Source organism: Puccinia triticina, chromosome 15A (assembly GCF_026914185.1).
Source record: "Puccinia triticina chromosome 15A, complete sequence".
Lineage (NCBI taxonomy): Eukaryota > Fungi > Basidiomycota > Pucciniomycetes > Pucciniales > Pucciniaceae > Puccinia > Puccinia triticina.
In genome coordinates, this window is record NC_070572.1 from 1,389,397 (window position 1) to 1,413,154 (window position 23,758).

The 23,758-nt window shown below is 46.6% G+C and overlaps 3 protein-coding genes across 3 annotated transcripts; 1 reads left to right on the forward strand and 2 right to left on the reverse strand.

The window, feature by feature from the left end:
* Positions 1-3,658: 3,658 nt before the first annotated feature.
* On the forward strand, positions 3,659-4,433 carry PtA15_15A152 (uncharacterized protein; the record flags this gene model as incomplete). The annotated part of the gene is made up of 2 exons (XM_053163329.1): positions 3,659-3,986; positions 4,414-4,433. The coding sequence occupies 2 exons, from the start codon at positions 3,659-3,661 to the stop codon at positions 4,431-4,433; spliced, it is 348 nt and encodes a 115-aa protein (XP_053027315.1).
* A 7,532-nt stretch (positions 4,434-11,965) lies between these two features.
* PtA15_15A153 (uncharacterized protein) lies at positions 11,966-12,124 on the reverse strand (the record flags this gene model as incomplete). The annotated part of the gene is made up of 1 exon (XM_053163330.1): positions 11,966-12,124. One exon carries the CDS (start codon positions 12,122-12,124, stop codon positions 11,966-11,968), a length of 159 nt encoding a protein of 52 aa, XP_053027316.1.
* A 6,053-nt stretch (positions 12,125-18,177) lies between these two features.
* On the reverse strand, positions 18,178-18,725 carry PtA15_15A154 (uncharacterized protein; the record flags this gene model as incomplete). The annotated part of the gene is made up of 2 exons (XM_053163331.1): positions 18,178-18,353; positions 18,587-18,725. 2 exons carry the CDS (start codon positions 18,723-18,725, stop codon positions 18,178-18,180), a joined length of 315 nt encoding a protein of 104 aa, XP_053027317.1.
* Between the last annotated feature and the right edge of the window lie 5,033 nt (positions 18,726-23,758).

Consider the following 23,758-nt stretch of genomic DNA (forward strand, 5'->3'; position numbering starts at 1 on the left):
CGGGGTAGAGGGAGCAAATCCATCTTCCAAATCCGGTGTGCTGAATGGTAAATTCATGTTCATCTTGTTGATTCTTAGTTTTCTATTATGTTGATCCTTGGCTTCCTGTTACTGTGCTCTGAAAAAGAAACAATAATATCTGGTCTCTGGTCTCTTTACTAGGGCAAATTGGGGGTATTCTTTCAATATTTGATATAAATAACTTCACCATGCTGGGAGTGTTCTTCAAACAGTATCCAATTATCCAAATCCTTAGGTACTACACACCGTCGTTCAGTATATAATTGGCTGCTTCCTTCGAGTGGGCTCCAGAGGTTTCTTCTAACAGTATCTAATTATCCGGATCCTTAGGTACGACAAACCGTCTTCCAATATATAATCAGCTGCTTCCTTCGAAATACTCCTTCCAGGTCCTGTGGCTATACGTTCTCTTCAGAGGTTTGTAATTGGTCCCTTAGATGGTTTGTAATAGTTGACTAGTCTTTCAACAGAATAACTGAATATGCCGTTGAGCGCTCTTGATTTGTTGATGAATTTGATTCCTTTCGTCGTTAGAAGCTAAGATCCCTTGACGAGTTCTTCTGGATATGTGGAATTCGGTTAAACCTATACGTCGTCGATCGAACAAGATTATCCTATCACGTTGGGGACTCCCTTGTAAGACTCAAAAGTGGTTGTGAAACCCTTTTGCTGAATGGAGAAGGGGATGATGGGGTGCAAACTCTGCCCTTCTATGCTATCAGTCAAAAAGACCCACCAAGCTATGCTTGGCAATTTTTATTCAAGTGATAGGGTAGGTTGGCTCAAGATGAGTTGTTTGATTGACAAGGTATAGAGCTGATGATTTATATAAGGGTTGGTTATAATTGGTAAAGGTGAATATTGGGGTGACTGTGATTGGTGAGTGATGAACTGAGGAGCTGACAACTGGGGAGGAGAGAGCTCCTTATATAGACAGAAGTGGAGCCCCAGAGGGCTTGTGGGTTAGGGTTTCAGCTGATGTGGACAACAGTGTGAGGGATTTTAGCTGGTGAGAGTAGATACACATGATGTCATAATGTGTCAGGGGTACATAAATGATGTCATAAGCATGCAGTAGGGCTGCATGAAGGCTGCGTAAAGTGACAGTAGGCTGCATTAGTTGACAGGTGGATGCAGGGGGTGCATAAATGATGTCTGAACTGCAGGATCAGTGCGGGATGACATCATAATATGGAAATAGAAGAGTACTTGATACTATGTGATGACTATAGTCTGATGGGGAGATGTATGCTTGTATCCTGTGATGTGTATAAGCATAATACTGTGATCCTTGACTTGAGGCGTGTGACAGGCTGGTGACTGGGTATGCTGAACGTGTGATGGGTGTCCATTGCCCAAGGGCGTGTAGGTTCCAATCCAGAGGGGCTCCAGTGACGCTTCCAGTGGTGACTAGGGGTAAAATTGGCTGTAGAATCCATTTCTGGGGTCCATTTAATGGTATCTTTAGGCCTAGTATGAGTAATTATGTGGCATAGAAAAAACTTTTTATTTTTCCACTTTTCCGTCTACCACACCGGCCATCAAGCAGGGGCTTGCCTCTGCTCAATGGCCCATACACACCGGCCATCAAGCAGGGGCTTCCCTCCGCTCAATGGCCCATACATACCGGCCATCAAGCAGGGGCTTGCCTCTGCTCGATGGCCCATACACACCGGCCATCAAGCAGGGGCTTCCCTCTGCTCAATGGCCCATACACACCGGCCATCAAGCAGGGGCTTGCCTCTGCTCGATGGCCCATACACACCGGCCATCAAGCAGGGGCTTCCCTCTGCTCGATGGCCCATACACACCGGCCATTGAGCAGGGGCTTCCCTCTGCTCGATGGCCCATACATACTGGCCATTGAGCAGGGGCTTGCCTCTTCTCGATGGCCCATACACACCGGCCATCAAGCAGGGGCTTCGCTCTGCTGGATGGCCCATACACACCGGCCATCAAGCAGGGGCTTTGCTCTGCTGGATGGCCCATACATACCGGCCATCGAGCAGGGGCTTGCCTCTGCTGGATGGCCCATACACACCGGCCATCGAGCAGGGGCTTTGCTCTGCTCAATGGCCCATACATACCGGCCATCTAGCAGGGGCTTGCCTCTTCTTGATGGCCCATACACACCGGCCCTGTGTTGTCCTCCTCGATGCAAGGGCTTGGCCAAGTCCACCCCGAGGCCCCTGTATCATTGCAAGCACAAGCTGTGCCATCCTGTGCCATCGAGTGAAGGGAAGCCCCAGCTGGATGACCAGAGAAGGGGAAAGCCCAGCTCATTTGTATATATGTATGTACATACACCCAGCAAACTCGCATTGGCTTCCTTGACTTGGCCCTGCATGCCAAGTGCATATCCTTGGCAACGATGCCACCGCCACGCCGCTGATGCATCTTTGACCCGCGCGGCAGTGACTTCATATGGATGTAAACTACACACCCGGACAAATCGGGCAAAGCTGCGGCGCCAGCTTGGCGTCACGGTGATAGGGGGCGGGGCTCCCAAGGCCAGGTGGCGTCAGGACCCACATCAGGTTGTTGTAAGCCACGCTGGGTGCCTTTGGGTCGCCCGTCCCGCAGGCCAACCCGTTGTGATGGTCAGGCAGGCATCATTCCCTTGCGCTGCGGTGGCGCTGCCGACATGGGAGGTCCACATCAGGCAACAGTGGTGGGGTGAATATAACCAAACTAATTCCAGATTTGGAGAATCTACCTTAGCTATGTATTTGATCAGGAGGATAGTCTCCCCATCAAACCCCACCCGCCAGCAATGCAGAAGTGCCTCAGCACCGTCTCCGTAGCAGCGCACGACCGCCAACCTCCACCACCACCACCACCAGTCTCAATAGCAGGACCCTAGCCTGCCCATCCCACTCCCGCGCTCTTTTTCCTCATCAAATGGCGCAGAAGTCTGCCTGTCTCCGAAAATACCCCAGCGGAAACCCAGGAGGACTACCAACACCCCTCCCTTGCCAACAAAGATAACAAGAAACACAAAGTTGGATTCAAACGCGACGTCTTCTGTTTGGAGTTTGACCAGCTCCCCAAAGAGCTCCCGCTCTCTCACCAGCCCAAGCGGGCCAAAGTCCTCCAGGAAGACCACGGGGCCAATCCCCGGCCCAATCCAGTCAGTCTTCCCCCTTTTTCCAAGTTTCTGGTTAGAGATGAAGAGAGGAGGTTGATGATGTGTATGTGCGTGATGCAGGCTACTAAACGGAAAGGACAGCGGAGGAACACGGTCTCCGTTGATCGGCCCCAACGCCAATCTCCCGCCTGATCGTCCCGCCATCATCAACAACAATTGAGGAGGAGTTGTGGGATCCGGAGGAGCCAAGTGAGCAGGTGGGAGAACGTCAGATGTACCCAGCCTTTGCCACGGTCAACCTCAGCGGCCTCTTGCTCTCCAACACTCCTCCCCCCAATCCCGCCGATGCTGCCCATCTTCCCTCAGGTACCGCTGTCAACCCTTGCTCAATCATCCCTGCTTCTCCTCTCCTCTTGACACCGGTCTCCTTTCCTGGACCGCCCACCTCTCTTCTCACTGAGCTTCCGCACTAACCTGCTCTTTAAACTCGGGCCACACTGCTTTACCCCTCCCTCCTGATGTTCATTAGCCAAAGAAGTGACAAAGGCAATGAGTAGAAAAGGATCAATAGTCAAAGCCCTGGCCGCCCGACTCTTCTCGAGCACCCCCTCCCAGCAGCCCTCGTCAATGGGATGCGTAGACCCAAGCCACAGCGGTCACCAATTCAAGCCTGCAGATATTGGGCGACTGGACGAGGTTGCCCGCCGCTTGGACACGCTCCGACTGAGCTTGACCGTTGACAGCGTGGTGGGGGGAGACGCTCCCGTCGTCCCGCCGGGCCTCCTCCGACCCTACTCGGCTCCCGCAGCAGGCTACTCCATCGTCCCCTCCTTGCCAACATTCTCCCCCGCCCTCATCGGCGTCAAGCAGCTCTTCCGTTGCCGCTGCCCAAGCATCCTTTGGCGACGGCTTCAGCTCTCTCTTCCGACGACTCCAAGGCCATCATCTGACCCCGCTGTTGTTTTCGTCGACATCCAAACCCAACTCCGACTCTTCTTCACATCATGATGATAACGAGGAGGAGGATGATCATGATGATGGTGGTGGGGATGATGATGATGATGGGGAGGAAGCGCAGAAGGCGGAAGATGAGGACTGGCGCCCGCTAGGAGACAATACCAATCCCACACCCGCCTGATTTACGGACTATGAGAAAAGTAAGACCAGCTGAGTGGTGTTCTTTCATAATGTGTGGGATGAATATGCTTGGATGGGCCCTTAACTTCACTCATTAGCTATTCTTGTAGTCCTTGTTCAGTACATATTTACATATTTTTGAACGAATGTATTTAATTTTTATTCAGACGCTATACCAAAAGAATGACAGGTTATACAAAAAGAAGAAGAAAAATGATGAGAAAACAGTCGAGGTAATATTCACAAGAAAATGAAAAGTTCCTCTCAATGAAAAAAAAATGAAAAAAGGCAAGCTCAAGGCCAAGAGTTTAAATGAGAAGCGCATTAAACGCAAAAAAAATGGAAAGAGAAAGGAAAAGAGAAAAGAGAAGGGGAAGGACAGAAAAAGGGGGATGGTTAAGTTTCTTCTCCCGCTTGTCCAGCAAGCTCCACCGTCCTTGGCTGCTGAAGCGCAACAAGAATCTGCTGTAGAAGCAGATATACTCATATAGAAGATTCATTGGATTATTACACGACAACAATGAGAACAGTTTTTAAAACAATTAGAAACTTACTCTTCCACAACAACCAGGCCACCACTAGTCACATTTTAAATTTTGAATTGCAGTGTATGATGCAACTTATACCTGTTTGCACAGAGTTGTGTCAAGTATTTGAGGGGTAATTGTGAAAAAGGGTTGGAATACATTAATCTTGGATCTGCAGCGGCAAAGCCGCCCTGGCCTCTAGTACAATAAAAAAACCTCAGCGCAGAAGATTGACATACCAGAAGACTTCAGACATGTAACCCATGTCCTGTAAGTTTCCGTGACATATGTACAGGATGCTTGCGCACCTGGATATTGTTTATTATTCACCTGGAATATATTTAGCATACGCATCAGTTTATGTATTATTATCCATTTGAAATATATAAATATCTTCTATTTTCTATGTATTTATTTATTATATATTTATATTATAGGTGACAGATCACATAGATATCTGTCACCAAAAATGTGTCATATTAATATTAACTAGAGGCCAAAGCGGCTTCGCCGCTGCAACAAAAACTCACCCGCAAGCTTTTGCTGGCCCCCCAGCCCCCGCTCCCACCCCCCCCCCCCCCCAAGAAATCTTCCGCTCCCTGGGAATCTACAGAAATTCACCCTAAACATTTGACCGCTTGACAATCACATCAACTCAACCCAAAAGTCGCCCCCAAGCTACACAACAAGTCCACCAAGGCCGCTCAGGGTTCTCTCGCCTAGATGGGCGCACCCTACCCGCGCGCCAAAGTTCAATCCGGTTAGGGTGACTGGTTGCCCATTCAATCATCTCACCAAATCACCATTAGCTCTAACAATTTGCCATTGAACGCGTGGAAAAAGTTGCTAAAAGTGGGGGGGCTCAGATCGGGCTCAATGGTGCACGCAGACTAAAAGCCATGGCGGTTTCACTTAGGCTCAAAAAATTCCAAAAGCAAACACATCCGTCCTATCTTTCATTTTTACTCGCACAACCTGCCACTACGACGGATCGCTGCTTGATGCGCTCCCTTCATCGCACCAGGCGTGGAAAACGTGCTAGTGTCGTACCGTCAAGGCCGCAGGGACCGGCTACATTAACCCAGCTGTGCCTCACTTGTCAGCATAAGTTGCACGCAACAGGCGACCCACAACGTTGCACTCAAGGCCAGAGGATTATGCCCGCGCCAGAAAACTTCCCGCCGCCGGCCCCCGCAACATAATCACGTGATACTACGAACCCGTCGCCCAGCAAGTGTGAATTGAGTGTTTCAAGTAATTTTAATACCTGAGCACGCAGAACATGCACAATTTTTTTTTTCTTTGTGTATTGCATATCCTATCTGTCGTAATTCAATTTCAACTTAACTTATTCTGAAGGTCAAAATCCTTGACGTAAGCTACTCACAAACAAAAAATATGCAATCATTCATAATCGGCGCGAGCTCAGATAAACCCCAAGTTGTCCACTGGACCATCTCTGCAGTTTCGCGCGGCTCTTCAAAGCATAAAACCCACTTATTATTGATTCTCCAAGAGAGGCAATGATCACAGTCAAATAATAAAAATCGACGTCCACTAAACGGATACGAGAAAAATGATAAAAGCTCACCATAACATTTGCACTACTCTTCATCACGCAAAATGGACGCCTCTTAGTGTTGATTGCGTTGTGATTGTTGTTGAGCAGAACTGGAATCTGACCTGATAACCTTAACAACAGTTAGCATAGAAATCCATTGGCTCAGGTTATCGCTTACTGTTGGGGTTCATCTGGAGAATTAACTGAGGCATTGCCTCCCGCCATGCTTTACTGATGTCAATATCAAGTCACGCCGCCCTATTCCACAGGCAAAGCTGCTAGGACAACCGCCTCCTCCGCCATGCTAGGTCAGGCCCCTTACCCCAACCCTCACATTATCGGCGTGTCACTCCGGCCGCGGCAAAAAAGCACTTTTAGATAACACATTGCTATTGAATAATCTCGACGTAAGCTTCCTATTGATGTCATTCACAAGCTGGCTTGGCCCCAGCAGCACAGCGCTTCCTTTTCAAAAACTGCTTATCGCAATGTAGTCAACGATGATAAATAAAGGGATCAGGAGTGGACACTCTTGTTGTTGTGGCAACAATTGGTGTGGTGCGTTAGGCCCTAGTGAGGAGTTGTTTGAGACCGGCAAGTCAACAGAGGGGGCCGTGAAACTGGATATGGGGCTGGTGTTGGTGACACGGGTGCAGGAAGCAAATGTGTTAGCTGCTGCCGCAGGCGTCGTGGGGTAGGGCTCAGTTGAAAAGAAGAAGAAAATATATAGACCCTTGCGGGCAGGACTGACGCAAAGTTGTCGTTATGTTGATGATAGGGGTGACCGGATTAGGCGGCATTGAGCCGTTGCTGTGCGCAGAAGGGAAGGAATATTTGATAAGTTGGGTGGTATGGCTGAAGTTTGAGGAAAAGCAGGGCAGCGGAGGTGGTGTTAATACTGGTGAGTGCCTGTACTTGGTGGGCAAGGGTCCACAAAACGGCAGTCGTTGGCAAGTCGGGTTCAGTGGGATGGTGTTGATTTAAAGAGCGGGCAATGTTTAATGCTGAACTGCAGGGGATCCGGTTTTGTCCTACCCCCTCCCTGGAGCTGCCCTAATTAATTGATTAGGCCCTCCTTGAAATCCAATTTGACCGGCCCACTTTTGCTTGTTGCTGCGGCGCAAGCTGGAGGGTCAATCCGAGGTGCCCCCGGGGTATTTGGGGATTATTTTCAACTTATAATATGTCTTTTGTTAATGAACATAGGCAAAACCCATGATCTTGCCTTCCATGATTCTGTGGATTGAACAAACTTGGATATTATTTATAATTATTTTTATATATGTTACACTGGCTTGTGCTGCGCAGCCGGCTGACAGTTGTTCACTTTGCAGCAAGCTGTAAATTGAAGCCATCATGATCTTGCTGATGACACTTGCTTTCTGTTTGTACCAACCTATGCTGCTTCATCAACTGGTCTGTATCCTCCTAGGCCCTGCATACCAGTTTTTCTTTGCTAGCACCCAGGAAATCAAGTTGAAATTCTCCTCCGCTGCTCTATTTTTCTCGGTGCAGGTGTTGGTATCAATTTTTTCCCCATCCATTATTTTTTTACACTCCCCCATTGCTGATTCCTCTAAAATTTCAAAGACAGTGAAACCACTCTTGATGATCCCAAGGCTGTTAACATTGGCAAACTTGGTGTCCTGTCACTCATTTACATACCAGATTTACTCACCAGTCCTCTCTCCAGATACCATTGAGCAAGTACAAAACAAGAACCCAATCCCAGAACCGGCTTATTGCACAAAGCAGTGTACATTCTTTTGATAGCAAGTGTGATTTCAAATAAGACCCTCCCAACTGTCACAGAGAAAGCCTTGGGGTTAGGATCCAAGCTATCATCACATACAAAACTGGAGGAAGCTAACCGGAGATTATTGTCCTTCAGACCGGCAACCTGGCTGCCTTCTTTGAAACCTTTTCCCATGCCCTTGAAGTTTGTACACATTTTTTTCCACCCCTCCTTTGAAATTTTTTTTCACACAAAATTCCATTAGCATGGATACATACTCAAAAGGCTTCAGTCCAACCGCACCAGTTGACCCCTGCTCAAAGACCCTTCCTATGCGCTTGCGAACGGGACTCAAGCAGCAATTTTGGCTCAAGTTTGGGTAAGTAGGTAGCCTCAACATCACATGTTTTATCCTAATGTTTGGCCCATTATATATTGCCAGCATGAGTGGCTAGGCGAAGGCTCTCCGCTGGACCCGGTTGCCAGACCAGGCTAGGCACCGACATCCTTCTCCTTGCTGATCCAATGGAGTCTCAGGAGACTCGAGCAAGCTGGGTGGGGCGGACGGAGGATATGTGGTAGGTACTTCATGTGACACATCCAGACAATCCGGACCCATTTCGCAATGATGAAGCAAAGCTTGGGCCTTCCAGGCCAGCATCTTCAACCCCGGAGCCGTTGAGCTCCTCCAAATCTGGCACCCTCTTCAGTCTCATCAACTCGCAAATCTTTGTTGAGGATAGTCAGACGGGAGATACTGAGGCGCATGCAATGGTGGGCAAGAGTCAAGAAAAGTCCCACCTCTGGCGACAACGGTAAAATCTCTTTGCCTGTCTTGATTTCTCCGCAGCTGGCCTGGAGGATGACCAATGGCAGCAAGAGTACAAGCAATTTGCCCGGATCAATGCCGGCGCCTCTGCTGGGAGTTACCCTTGACGCTCAGAGATCTTCACCAACACCACCAAGTACAATGCCCTCTTTGATGCCGTTGACGTCCATCATCTCATCCAACAGTTATTCACTTCCCCCCAACGTCTAACTTTCAACCAGCGCGCTGTCACCTTGGCCACTGCTGTATCCATTTCAGTCCTCTCTCTCTCTCTCCTAAAAAAAGCATGAACAATATTGGAGATTTTAAAACCATGGAGAAACATTAAGAAAAAAGACGGAAAAAATTGAAAAAAACAGATGAGACAAACATGAAAAAAGATGAACAAGATGAACATAAAAAACAGGCAGGGGAATATAAATGAGCACAAGAAAATGAACATCACCGTGAGTAAAAAAAAGGGGGGAAAAATCATCAAAAATGTGCAAACCAAATCCCCCAAAATCTTAAAAATGGGTATGAGAAAGTGAACACATGACAAGAAAAAGTCAGGCAAGTGAGAAACAAATGGGACAGAAAATGGTTGAATGACAAAACAGAAAAAATGTTCTCATATTTTTGACTTCTTGCTGTGACAAGTTCCCATGGCCAAATGGTGATGAAAAATAAGTTTATCTGAAATTATGCACTTTACACCTTTCCACACAAATTAAACCATATATATATACTAGAGACCAAAGCGGCTTTGCCGCTGCAGGCCCCCACAGCACCTGAACCACCCCCCCTCCCCCTCCGCCTCTCCACACCATCAAACAACCCCCCCAAACATATATAGGCCCTGTTTAGCACTGATATAAATATCGGTGAAATAATCGCCAATTAATTCAATGCAAAATACACAATTCAACATATAGCCTCCAAACCTTTTTTTCAGGCAACCTACAGCTCTGGTCTCTTCACCTTACAACCTGAATTCAAATTTTACGTCATTTTTGGCACCATAACCCCATTATATAATTGCCTTACCAAGTTGTCCTCCACAATAGGGGTGTTCAAAGTTGACTGCATAAAATCATAACACCATAATTTCATCAAATTTTAATCTAAAAAAAATGTGTAACACCCAATCACTCAAAAAAGAGCAACAATTATAAAATGGTACATAAAAAATGATCACTCAAACGTGTTATGATTTTATGATTTTCCTAGGGAAATCGCGGCTGCGCCGCGTAAACTAAGACACAGCTGAAATGACCCCACAAAAGAACTGGCACACTGGCTAACTGAGCACACCGCATCACTACTGTCCAGTAAAGCCACCCATCCAAGGACAATTGGTCAGACACTACATAATTTTTTTTACAAACAGTTACCTAATATGTATACAAAGACAAACATTACAAAAGAATTGCAATGGAGCCAAGTCCAGTATGTACAAACACACACCATACAAACTTGAAGCTCTTGTTGACACAACAGCATCTCTAATGACACCTAAGTTCACTACATTTGTGGTCCGCAAAACACTATTCTCACCTACAATGCCAACAAGTAGGCCGGCACGACTTGTTGTGTGAGACAGGGCGACATATAGCTGCCCATGAGAAAACACTGGTTGAGGAAGATAAACACCCACACGACCTAGAGTCTATCCTTGAGCTTTGTTGATTGTCATTGCGAAAGCGGGAACAAATGGGAATTGACATTGTCCAAAGCTTGTAGCACACATCTGATCCGGCTTGTGGATCAGAACCATCTTTGGGAGTAAAATGCATTGAAACAGGTTGGGCCCCTCACATTCAGTAAGAGAAGCCTAAGTTAATACCGTTCTCCATCAAACAGTGTCGCAAGATACAACCGGCCAATAGTTTCCAATGGGCGGCGTCTGGGTAGCCATTCCTTGGCAGACCCCAGCCTTGCGCGTTGTCTCTATTCAATTGAAAAAACTGAGTTAATGTTGTCAAACCAGCAGCGCCTGACGTCATCTGTTCTTGTGCCCCTCCGAGTCTTGGTCAAAGATTGTTTCATGGCCAGGCAAGTGCAAAGCAAGTCGCATAATTGCCGGATACCTGTCAGAAATAGGGTATTGCAAAAGCCTGTGGACAGCTGTGACAAATCACATCTATGGTATTCAAAATTGCATATTTCACTATCCAAGTATATTAAAAGTCAGTGAAACATAGAATGAAAGATCAAGGGTTCCCCCTAGAAATATACAAAATCACAAAAAAAAGATCAAGGGTTTCCCCTTTACAAAAGCTAAAATCCACAAAAAACATTCTGGTATAATTACAAGTCAATCAGACACAAGAAAGAAAAAAAAACTACACTCAGCCCGCTAGCATCAGCAAGCTAATGCACCCGGGCCCACCTTCCATTCCTGTCTAGCAGGGCTAAAAAAGGTGGGTGGATGACCCCCAGCGCCCGCAGTAAAGGCATTATGCAAAGGGGGGCCAACAAATATTGCCCCTCAGACTGTGCAAGTGCAACAGCGGAGGGGGTTGAGACTGACCCCCAGCTAGAATTACAGCTTGGGGGGCAGCCTGGGGATCAACAGCTCAATAGTGCCTCCATTTCATAGAGAATCTATACACACCGACTCCTCCTCGCGCTCGCCAACCTCACTCGGCCAGTCCGACCATTGTCCAGACACCCGCTCAGCCCTGACCACACTAACTACATACAGGCAACCCTTTCTCTGGTTGCCGCTTCCGCCAAGCCAAGCAAAACCCTGACCCTGCCTCTCCCAAAAATTACAACCTTGACACCACTGCCTCCTTGGCTACACACCCGGGCGAATCAGGAAAACCCCCTGCGCCCACCTGACGCAGGAGTCATACATGCGCCAGGTGGGCGTTACAGGACGCCAGCGTGACCAGGAGTCACGCTGGCGCCACCGTGATACACCACGGTCCGCCCAAGCCTAGGAGGCGTCAGGACAAGCGGGATCCTGGCTGGTGCCAATGCGGGCGTGAGCTGGGCGCCTCAGTGGATTGCCAGCCATGCGTCATGGTTGAGCTGGCGTCAGGCTGTGGCGCGAGCCGGGGTCGCCTCCCTTTGGCACAGGTCATCCGGGCGCCGGGGGGGAACTATGGCCAGCAGGTGTTGGCATGTTGCCCGCCCGCCTGGTTCGCCGATTGGGCGCCTTGAGGTGGCGTGAGGCCGGGGTGCTCGTGGGGGTGCGCCCTTGGGTCGGCCAAGGGGCGACATGATAGGGGATCGGCATGATCTCCTCATATGCCCTTATGCACCTGCCACCGACCACCCGTCATTGTTTCAGATGAAGGCAACCTCAAACGCGCAACATGCACATACAACACTGGGTCGGGTCACCTGACCCCCCCCCCAAGACAGCACTTGGGTCGGTCACATCGCTTCCCCGCCCCCAAGTCTTACTAGCACGTCCTATGTAGTATGAGCAGGGCATGATCGCCTGACCCCATCGCCGCTGTGCCGCCCCCGCGGGCGCAGGAAGATCACTCTGCACACTCGGATGGTCTTGGTGCACTAGAGTTATTTGGTCTCAACAAGGCCGCCCCCGGCTCAGCCCCTGGATGTCTTGACGGTGTTGAATGTCTGAATCGGCGCTGATTGTCATAGTGCATCCTACGTAGGGTGACTTAGCGACTTGGCAAAGAACAGGACACCGGAGGGCGGGACGGGCTCTGCCCAGGCCCTCTGGGCCTTTGAGCTCCCCCAGGGGATGTTGAAGCTACGCGAGGAGACAAGGAGTGAGTGTTGGAGTGTAGGGGTGGAAAGCTTCATATATGGAGTATGGGGAGTCAAGAGGAGGTCTTGGCAAATAGGTTTTCTGAGCCATAACAGTTAGCCCTAATCCCGCCGCAGCATTAGGGCTAACTACGCGGCTTCATCCATGCAATACTTGTAGGGCCATGTTCCCCAGGACGCAACCATCCTCCATCATTGTTCCCACTCTTCCCCATCTGGTGACAGCAGTACCCAAGCTCCTGCCCAGCTATGTCCTTCAAGGTGTCCATTGGACGCACAAGGGCCAACTGACACCCTTGACAGCCGCGTCCACCCCGCCGATCTCGCGCATTCAGCTGTATGTCACTCAATGTGCAAGCCGACCAGTCCGCCGCCGACCCGCGCTTGCATGACTCTCTTGTCTTGACCTTTGACAAGCTGCCGCCCACCCACAACACATCCTTTGGGTGTAAATATGTGCTGCACCCAACAACAATATCAGAAAAATTCTGCTTGCCTGTCCCCATCACCCTTTCCCACTTACCCCTTCCACTTGAAGATGTTGCTTGAGAAAAGTGCTGCTCTTGAAGTAGTGCTCAAGTGAGCCAAGCCAGTTGTTCAAGATTTTTTTGATTGTTTCTTTCTATATTATCATTTTGTTTTGCAGCCTCAAATTTATGAGAGGTCAGCAAGTAGGAATATGCTATACAAACAAAATAAAGAACATACGCCAAAACACTGCCAGTATATTTGGCTGGGTTGAATTCATCCCAGCTTAACTGGAATGCACTCAACCAATTTAAACTTGGTTGATTACAACCAATTTAATATAAACCCAAGGGGGGTACCTTGGATTTATATTTTATCAGTTGAGATCACCCAAGTTTAAATTGGTTGAGGGCATCCCAGTTTAACTGGGATAACCTCAACCCAGCCAATTATGCTGGCAGTGAAATCAACTGCCTGTGAGCCAGCAAAAGAATGGCTTTTGTGTTTCAGTTATGTATCCAGGATGATACAAGTTCCTGGAGAGGTTGGCTGTGCACAGGAGCAAGCATGAATTCTAAAGATACCAGCCAAACTTTATCTCAAGTCATAATACACATATACAATCACCTTAGGGAAACTAAGGTCACCTACATACAATTGAGCCCTCCTGCTATACCACTGTGGCTGGGACACAAGTGCTCAAAGCTAAGAGATTCTGGGCTATAAGCAGGTCCTAGAAAATTTGGAATGATTTTCTTTTTTTTCATGCTTGGGAAGGAGTTATTTTTGATGAAACTTTTCTGTAAATGGATGGGTGTAATAGTGGGGGGGGGGGGGGGGGGGGGGGGTCAGCCTTGCAGGGAAAACCTGATGTGTCTCAGGGAAGGATTGGATATATTTGTATGGAGTTAAACTTGGAGGCTAAATGGGGGGGGGGGGCTGAGATTTGAATGCTGGGTAGACAGGGAGAGTAACTAGAGAAGGTGAGTCAACTGAAGCTAAAGTTTGCAGCGGCAAAGCCGCCTTGGCCTCTAGTTTACATAAAATCATAAAACCAATTTTGGCTGGGAGATGTCAGCGTGCATAAAACTTAAAGTGACATCTCTCAGCCAAAAATGCAGTTTATGATTTTATGTAAAAAAATCTTATGCAATTTTGAATACCATAATCAAAAACAATCAAGACTGGCTATTGGGACCCAATTCCCACAATTTGACCCGTTGAGGAGGTTATGAGCACGGCACTCTGATTTCTAATGTCTCACTACATTACACTATTCCGGGGCCCAATAGACACAATGGACCAAGACCTATAATGTGTTCTGTACCGTCAAAGCTGACAGCTCGAATAGTTATGACAATGCATGTTTTGACGCTTGCATACATGCCTGCAATTTGTTTGTACACGCAGGGAACAAAACCGCCATTCTAAAGCATAGGACAGAAACACAATTGCAGAGGTATATATGACTGAGAAGAAACAGGAAACTAACCTTTGCAGGGACCAATGTATCAACCATGAACAAACCTAAGAGTTTCATCTCTGTCTCTTAATTTCAATGCCAAACAATGAACACCCTTACAGATGTATTTGAAGAGGTACTTGGTGGCTGTAATGCCACATGGATGTGGCAGTTGTATCGGAGTAGTGGAGGACTTCCCATCAATCTGGAAATCCAGATCTGAGCCAACAGATTTCAGATTTCGCAGGGAGATCTCGGTCCCCGAAGCTCCCCAAAGGGATCCAGAGTTCCAGATTCCAGATTCCCCTGCGAAATCTGGAATTCCAGATTTATTCGAAGTCAACGGGAAGTCCTCCAGTAAGTACTTATTATATGGTACAACATGTTGAATCGTGTACCGTTGACCCAACTTGATGACGGTTCTGCCACTGTCCCGACGCCGGTAGCGCGGATAAGCATCATCACTGAGCACCGTATCATGTTGCCATGGTGTAGGGAAGTTCTTTGAACAGCGGCCATTGATTAGACAACCTTTTGCTGTAGAGCAGGGGCCGTGGATCATCTGTGTCTTCACTAAGTTGTATAACGTTGGCTCCGTCTTGTGGTCTGGGATCTTGGCGCAAACCAAAGCATCGACTGCCTCCGCTGTTTGAGGTATGTCAGCTGGGTGCAACATCAACATGATATGGCAATGGGGCAGGCCCCGCTTTTGGTACTCAACGCAATAAACAAATGCTCGAACCCGTCCCAGGCGGTGGTTTCTGGTAAGATTGTGCAAAATTGACTTCATTTTGAGGCGGAACACACGCGCTACAACGTCCGGACGATCAGTGGCAGTTTGGCCACCCTGTAACAGTAACTGAATCTCTGGCCATTGTGGATTCGCAGTGACCGTTACAAAGAGAGATGGCTTGTTGTACTGATTGACGATTGCTATTGAGTCTTGATATAACTGAACCATGTGCCAGGGAGGGCCAAAGAAAGTTGATGGCAACATAACTTTCCTCCCGCATATATCGAGCTCATTGCGGATGGCTTTCCAATCCTTTGTATAGGTCAGCTTTCAATTTTTGTTGATTTTTGCAAACAAAATCAAGTCAACTCCGCTCAACACAAATATACAAATCTACGACCAGCTCTGGCAAGAGGGACCAACCCATATGCAAGTGATTAAACACGTTGTCTTTAGAAAACAACATCAATGTGTACCATTTGGTCTGGAAGATCTTCATTTCTACGGACAACAGATCAGATTTCAACAGGACATCACAACAGTTATTGCTCATGACACTCACTCCTATTCACTGATGTGCTCAAAGTTTGGTAAACCCACCCCCCTTCACCCCTGGGGAAAAGAATCGGATATCGCAACAGCAAATCACTCGGGAACGAGTCCTTTGTGCTCCGGCCCCTCAGCCTGTGTTGCTTTTGTCACTCCTTGTTCTCTGCCTGAGGCGCGGTGACCATAAATTCCCGATCAAGTGTTTGGAAAGAGTAGATCCCAAACGGTATCCCGGCGTCAGGGCAATATTCCGTTGTCGGAAAAGTGTGATGCCTTTGCGCCGGGTTGAGCAAGTAAATCGTGGCCACAGACTCAGGATTTCCCTCGTAAACAGTGCAGGGTGATTGACCTAACCAAAGAAGAGTGCCCAATGCGTAAAAATTGTTACCAGTTATGGCAATGTTAGCATCACAATATGCGGGAGGCGGGGGATTTTTGGTTGAACGGGATTAGCAACGAGTTTGGAAATGAAGAGGAATTGGGAAGCGGGATAGATACTCACAAGCAACCAGAAGAAGTAGTTATTTTGGTTGCTGATCTGCTTTTAAAAAAGTAGGGTTCAATTTTGAAAAGCAACTTGATAAAAGCTCTAGCTTAACTAAGCCTCTTGAACGGAGGGTCCGGGGGACCCCGCCCGGAGGGCTCTCCGCAGGAGAGGCTTATGAGTTATGTCTTGATTTAAGCAGGAGCAGAAAGGATCTGCTACACTAAAAATCCCAACCAATATAGAAAAACTGAATACACAGAGCTGTAGGTTCTGTTCTTGCAATCAATTTGAGCCACTTATCTATCTTGTAGCCAGAAAAACAACTCCTGGAGTCCCAAACAAGTGGAGCCTCATTTGGAAGACTTGTGCATTTTTGATCTTTTGAAAAGGTCAACAGATTGAGATAGAAAAAATCTGAGTAGACCAAAATGTAGAGAAAGAAAAGTAGCATAGGGTACAGATAGGGCATATCGGTGGAGAGGCTGGGGGAGGAGCTATAAAAATTTTAAAAACCTCTCAGCCAAATGAACTTTCTGCTCCCGCGTAAAATTTGGGATAATGCACAAGTCCCTCCCTGCGGGAGGGATGGCTTCGCCGCCAGCCACAGCGCTCCCACCAGGGGGGACTTGTGTTAAGTTAGATAAAAGCTACACCATTTGCAACAAGGAGTTGATACGATTTCATTGTGTGGTGTTAGCAATCGTGCATTTGGATCGTCGGGTCATCTGATCTAGAGAAGCACAACATGGGTCTCACCCGGTTATGGCAGAAAGCATATTGGGAATAGAAACCGGAAATGCTGGTGAATTGATCTGTGGATTTGTGGTGTCTGTTCATTGGGAGTCAGTGGCCGGAATTGAATGCCTTTGAAAAGGAACAAAGAACCACGTAGTGTGAGACGGAATGTCAAGGACCAGGTGCTGCATGTGGAAATGCCGTTGGCCCGCGCGCCTCATGTGACGGTGGAGAATATAATTAGGAGCTTCGCCGCTGCCTTTGCTTGGGTCATTTGACTGCTCAGATTTCATATACGTATATACGTACTCGGATTTCATATTTTGAGTCACAGGTCCCTGGGAGGTATTGACTGGCTTGACCATAATAGTTGTCCTCTCAGGTTGTTCCTTTTGTTAAAAATCATTGATTACGCCAACAGGCACTTTTTCCGCAACCCTACAAGGGGAAATGCTGCGCGAAAAAAGTACCTGTTGACGTAATTAATGATTTTTAATGATTTGAAAAAAATATGATTTCAACTTTGAACACCCTTTCAAAATTCACACACTTCTTATCAACATAAGTACTCATTAAAAATATCCGCAGAACTCTTCTCATATCCAATCCTCATGGCAAAAACAGCCACCCAAAATATCCTATTTTTCAATTTGCCCGGCAAACCACATCCTATGGTGCTGCCCATCTTTAGGGTTTGCCCCTCTTTCCCATCACAGCCAAACACAATTCCACGCAACACACATGCAGATGGAAACCCTGTCAAGAGACACCACCCCACCCCAGCACCCCATGGTGGATGGCCATTGACACCCAAAGTCATGATAATCAATTCAGACCGGGCGGCCCACCATCCGCGCAGGTCAAGAGGTGTTGTGCATTTCGCCTGAATCTTGCAAGCAAAACCAAAGTTCCACGCGGTTGAAACCCCTCTACTCATATTTACTTGCACACCCGGAAACTACTGCCGGTCGACGACCCACCCGTTCGCTCCACAAGATCAGATCCAGGAACCGTCCCAGCTCGGTTTCACGAAGCCCACACAACCCCGCCACATTTAACCAGCTGATTCACCCTGTCAGCATCATAGAACCACGAAGTCCGCAAATAGTCTATGACTCACGGCCAGATGAGCACATCTGCTCCAGTCAACTTGCCCCGCCCCTCCCCTGCCACCCAATTGCGAGTCCCATTTGCCTCGCCGCCCGCCAAGTGCGAATTGAGGTACGCCAGCAAAGTCAACAGTCTCGCTTGAAGACTTCCCACGATCCCCTTGTCCTTGGACTTAGCGTACCCTACCAAACAAAATCAAAGAAATTTACCACACCCGCAGCTGCCACTCCACGGAGGAGGCTTACGATTATGATATATGCATTTGTCCATTATCGGTGCCAGTCGCGAAGCACCCCACGCCGTCCACTCCATCATACCCGCCTCTTCCCGCGGGTCTCCAAAAGACATAACCTTCCTTTATCGACCCGTGATGAGAGATACTACCCCGCAATGAATCAATGTCAACAAATTCTACCCTGGTGTGCCAGGGCAACGCCACTCACCATAACTATTGCACCACTCTCCATCACGGCGAACGGGCAATCCTTAGCATTAATCGTGGCCGGATGGTAGTGTATGCCTCGCTTGATGGCGTCTTGGGTAAGCGAGGGCATTGGGGTGCCCCTGAGGCCACGGTGAGCAAAGGAATGGGAGTGTAAGAGTGTTGCCGATGTGGTTGGGGTGGCAAGAGAGTTCGGCCCTAGAGACGGTTGCGCCAAAGGTCGGGCGAGTCTGGGTTGAAAAGTTTGGCGCAGTGATTGAACGGGTGAGGGATGGTAGCGTATGCCGCGCGTGATGGCGTCGTGGTTAAGCAAGGGGCTTGCGGTACCCCTCAGGCCACGGTGAGACAAAGGAATGGGGGCGTAAGAGAGTGGTGCCGATGGGTGGGGAGGCGAGAGGGTTTGGCCCTAGTGACGGTTGCGGGGAAGGTGGGGCGAGTTGGGGTTGAAAAGTGTGGCGTGGTAATTGAGCGGGTGGGGGTGGAGTGCCAAGCCGGAGTGGCAAGGGTGTGGGTTGAGGGGGCGTTGAGAATAACCATTGGGGAGGGGTAGTGAGGGTCCGATGTCAATCGAGGGAAGGATAGGCCAGGACTGGCAGGAGGGTCCAATCGTAGCGCGGTGAAGTGCCCTGTTTAGTCGACGGTTGTCTCGAGGGGAGAAGACGAACTGTGGGGGCTTCGAGAGCTGCTGGTGTGAGTTAGCAACAGGTGACGGCGGCGGGAGCGGCGAGGGCGTACATTCTAACTGTAGTTATGGGGATAAGGTCAGGTTGGGATTAGTATTGAGGGTCAAGGGGGGTCCAATTGAACTGAGGGGATATTTGGCGACCCACGCGGAGGGGCAGTTTCACTGGATGGCAACAGTCCATGGAGTTGATTGCGTTGAACATTTCGAGGCGGAGGCGGGAGTGTGGATAAGTTTAAATAGAAGCTGATGAATTGAGGTGAACATCAGGGGATCCGGTTTTGTCCTACCCCCTCCCTGGAGCGCGCTAATCATTTGATTAGGCCCCCCTTGAAATTCAAATTGACCAACCCACTTTTGCTTGTTGCTGTAGCACAAGCTGGAGGGTCATGCCGAGGTGCCCTCCGGGTATTTGGGGATTACTTTCAACATTTTATGTGCTTTTTGCTAATGAGCACAGGCAAAAACCATGATCTTGCCTTCTGTGAATCTGTGATTTTAATAAACTTGGATTTTCCAATACAAAAACAAACCACAGAAAAAAATCAAAATAGCAGTTACTCTGTCAATGATTTTTTTTTTCAGGGGCAGAATTTAAACAAAGTTTCCAGTGGGCCACTTGGTTTCTGAATGATTTTATCCAGGCTCATCATTTTCTACCACAAAGCTCAAAGACCTGTTGGAGAGTCAATTGGGCAATGATCAATTGGTTTGGCCAAATCTTAGATGCTGTGAGACCTCCAAATAGCATGATAGGGTGGATGTTGGCAAGCAAGCCTGTCAACAATATTCAGCCCCAGATGCTGGAAGGTGCTTACAATGGATGTATGCAAGACCATTGATCAAGTGGATGATATGATTGATCTCATTCAGATAGGCTTCAACAAAACTCAACACTGCAAATTAAGATATATATATATATTTCAGAGGAAAAATCAACAGAAAAATAATATATTAACGGACTTACTTCTTGCACTGCAAAAAACTCTTTGGGCACTGCACAGTGTGCGCAGTCCCAAACACTTTGCGCACTGCGGGTGAAATACACAACTTTTTCAAGAGTTTTTTTGACCAATCAATAGAAAGCCTTTGAATTGGTCTCTCTGAATTTTTGAGGAGTTTTTTGAAGCGTTCTTCCACGTTAAAAGAAATCATAAAAAACCAGAACAAAGGTAGGATGTAGGGGCTTAAAAAACAAGGTTCCCATAGCCCAAAAATTCCAAATCATTTATTGAGTAAAAAGGGGAAGCCCCCAAATTTGGGGTTCCAGAGGGTGTTAAAGCTATAGGGGTTTGTGAATCACAGGAGGTGAAAGGCAAAAGGGTAATGTGACAGCTCATAGGAAACGGATTAAATTTTTCAAAACTTTGATGTTGCAATTCCTGGGTGACTATCTGCATAACAGGCATTCAGTCAAAGGAAAGCAAATTTGAAATGAAAACTTGGTAAGAAACCAAAATTAGTGCAAACTGGTGAAATAAATTCAAGTTTTTTGAAGAAGAAACAAAATTTGTGCTGGAAAGACAATTGTTGGGGAAATATTGATGAGGGAAATTCATAAACTCTGAGCATGAGAAGAAATTGCTTTCAAATGCGCTTTAAAGGCAGTCCAGACTCATCTGGGTCAGATAAGAAAGGAATGTGAGGGATAGCTACAGAATCATTAACTCTGTTACCTGATATGACTCTTGTGTGAATCACATTTGGACCCAAGTTTTCCACGATCAACCTGGTTCCATTACAAAGTCCCATTTTCCAATCAAGGTTCCTGAGCATTATTATTGGCACTCCACATTTCAGTTGAAGAATATGAGGTGGGGAACCTGAGATGTTCAACCCTTTGATATACTCTTGCAAATATAGGTTTTGGGGATCATCTTGCACAGAATCAAAGCTTGTGTAAGTTCTTCCCTGAGATGGAATGGATTCTAGAATTCTACAGTTTATTTGTTTTAAATAAATTTTCTTGCAGTCTTATGAGATGATTCAATTTTGCTCCTGAGAACCCCCATGAATGACCATAGAAGTAGGTGGGTTGATTTTGCTGTTTTATTGAGTGATACCTTCACATCTCCAATGGATAAAAGAAAATTCTGAAATTGAGGATCACCTGATGCACACATATTGGCTGGAAGTTAGATGATATTTTGTTGAAAGTATCTCCAGCAGTAAGAGTTGACAATGCTTGCATCAAAAATCTGGGGACATGTTCCCTTCCGCACCACTGGTAAAACCTGATGTAAATAACCTCCAAGTACAATTACCTTGCCACCAAAGGGTTGATCTGAATCCATCAAGTATTGGAGTAATCTGTCTCAGTGTTTACCAATTCAAGGGCATGTCTATGTGTCATTGGGGCTTCATCCCAAATGATAAGATTTGATTGCCTTGACACATCAGCCTTTTGAGAATGTTTTGTGATTGAATAAACTGAATTTTGCAGAAGCTTTTGAGGAATTCCAAAATTCAACTGAGCAGTCCTGCCATATTGCATTTTCATAGCTGCAATTCCTGTGGGTTCAGAGAGAATACAAATTAAGATGGTATGGTTGGGAAAATGAGAGCTCACCACTTCCTGCACCTGTGATAGCAACTATTTGGGTTGATCTGAAATTTTCCAGTAAGCAGTTGTATCAGAAAGTCTTTCCAGATCCCCCTGGACCATCATTAAAGAAGCCAGCAGGTTGTTCTGAATAACGTGCATTGATGATCTGATCAAAGGCTGATCTCTGCTGATTATTAATGATTTGCATTGTCAATTTGAGATATCCACATGTTGAAGACCATTTTGTAAAAGGATTGGATTGATCACTTCAATAGGGGGTATCAAATATGAGAAATCCACAATTAGAAACCAGTCAATTAGCCAAAAATGAAATTTGTCACCAGTGGTTCCCAAAATGGAGAAGAAGAAGGAACAGCATGTTTTAAAAATGGTGGGTTTTTTCAAACCCGTCAATTACATAATGGTGGATTTTGTCATATTTGATACCCCCTAATCATCTGATTTGTCATGAGTGCATCATCTTGAAATCCCTGATGGATCTCCAGTCTTCAGTCATGTAATGGTAGGAAGAATTCCATAAACACAGAGGGTATGAAGGTTGAAATGTTGCTAGAAGTATGCCAAATAAATTTTGCAAATAAGTTGGCATCATTGTTTCATTTGCTTCAGCCATTGTGGCTTCCAAACAATGATCATTTTCCAACAGACCCTGGGCCAAAGAATCTGAACAGAAACTGTTATAGATTTGTCTTCAAAATGTACAAAGATCCTCAAGAGAGGTTGCACCAGTGACATGATTGAGTATTAGCCATAAATGCCATCTTTCTGAATCAGAAGGATAAACTGCAGAAATTCTACCAATTCAAAAACCCCTCTGCCTTGGCTTCCATTCTTTGCTTGTGGGGTGCCATGTATAGTACTGGATGTCAAAACAAATTCTAGAGAGATAAGCTGCAGATAGTTTGCAAGAGAAAATCCTCCAGCATGCTTCTGGAGCTGCTACCAATCAAGAATGTCTGAATCTAGTCACCCCATCAATATCTTCTTCAACATCCAAGGCTGATTTACCAGAATATTTGTACAGGTATTTGACTGCACAAATTTCTACATTGATGTGACAGTGAAGTTTGGCAGATAAGTATGAACTAGAGGCCAAGGCGGCTTCGCCGCTGCAGGGGTATGTAAACCAGGGAATTGTCAGTTCTCAATAAGCAGGAAATATGATAGATTCAATTTCCAGGTGTAGATGTAGAATTTGACTTGCACAAATGTGTTTGAAATATATCAACAGATCATGCAGAATTTGTTGTTTTATATCCCAGGGAGGAATATACAACAAAAGCTGGCAAGAAAACATTGAATTGGCCAACTGAAATACACACCCTTTTCCAGAAAATGATGCAGTGACTTTATCTGTGCCCTCAAATGCTATTAACAATGGGGGGTGGTTACTGCTCCATTAACCTGTAAAGCAACTAACATGATGGCATTTGGCTGTTACCATTATTTTTACTGGTAATGTTGGTGCAATACCAATATCACAGTGAAAACCAAAAGGAGACCTCATCTTGGCTCTTGTCATGATATGTGCATTGAAAACAGAGATTGGGTAAAAGAAGGAACAAAATGGATTTTAGCATTTTATGGCTCAAATTTTTGTGTATGTCTTGTCCCATGGTGAAGATTTGATTGGCAGTAGTTAAGGTTATAGTTATGTCTAGTTGACAATAGCATAATCCTTTGAAACATAAATTTTAGATGTATGACATGAATTTAAGAACATAATACACATCATCATTACTGACATTGCAGAGACGCCTGATTGAATGGAGGTAACAGAAAAAAGAGGAAGAAAAAATGGCAAATATCTGTTATGCAAATGGGTTGATAGCTCCAAGGAATTCCATTTCCATTTTTCATCTCAGCAGGGACCATTTCCCTTCTTTATGCTCATCAT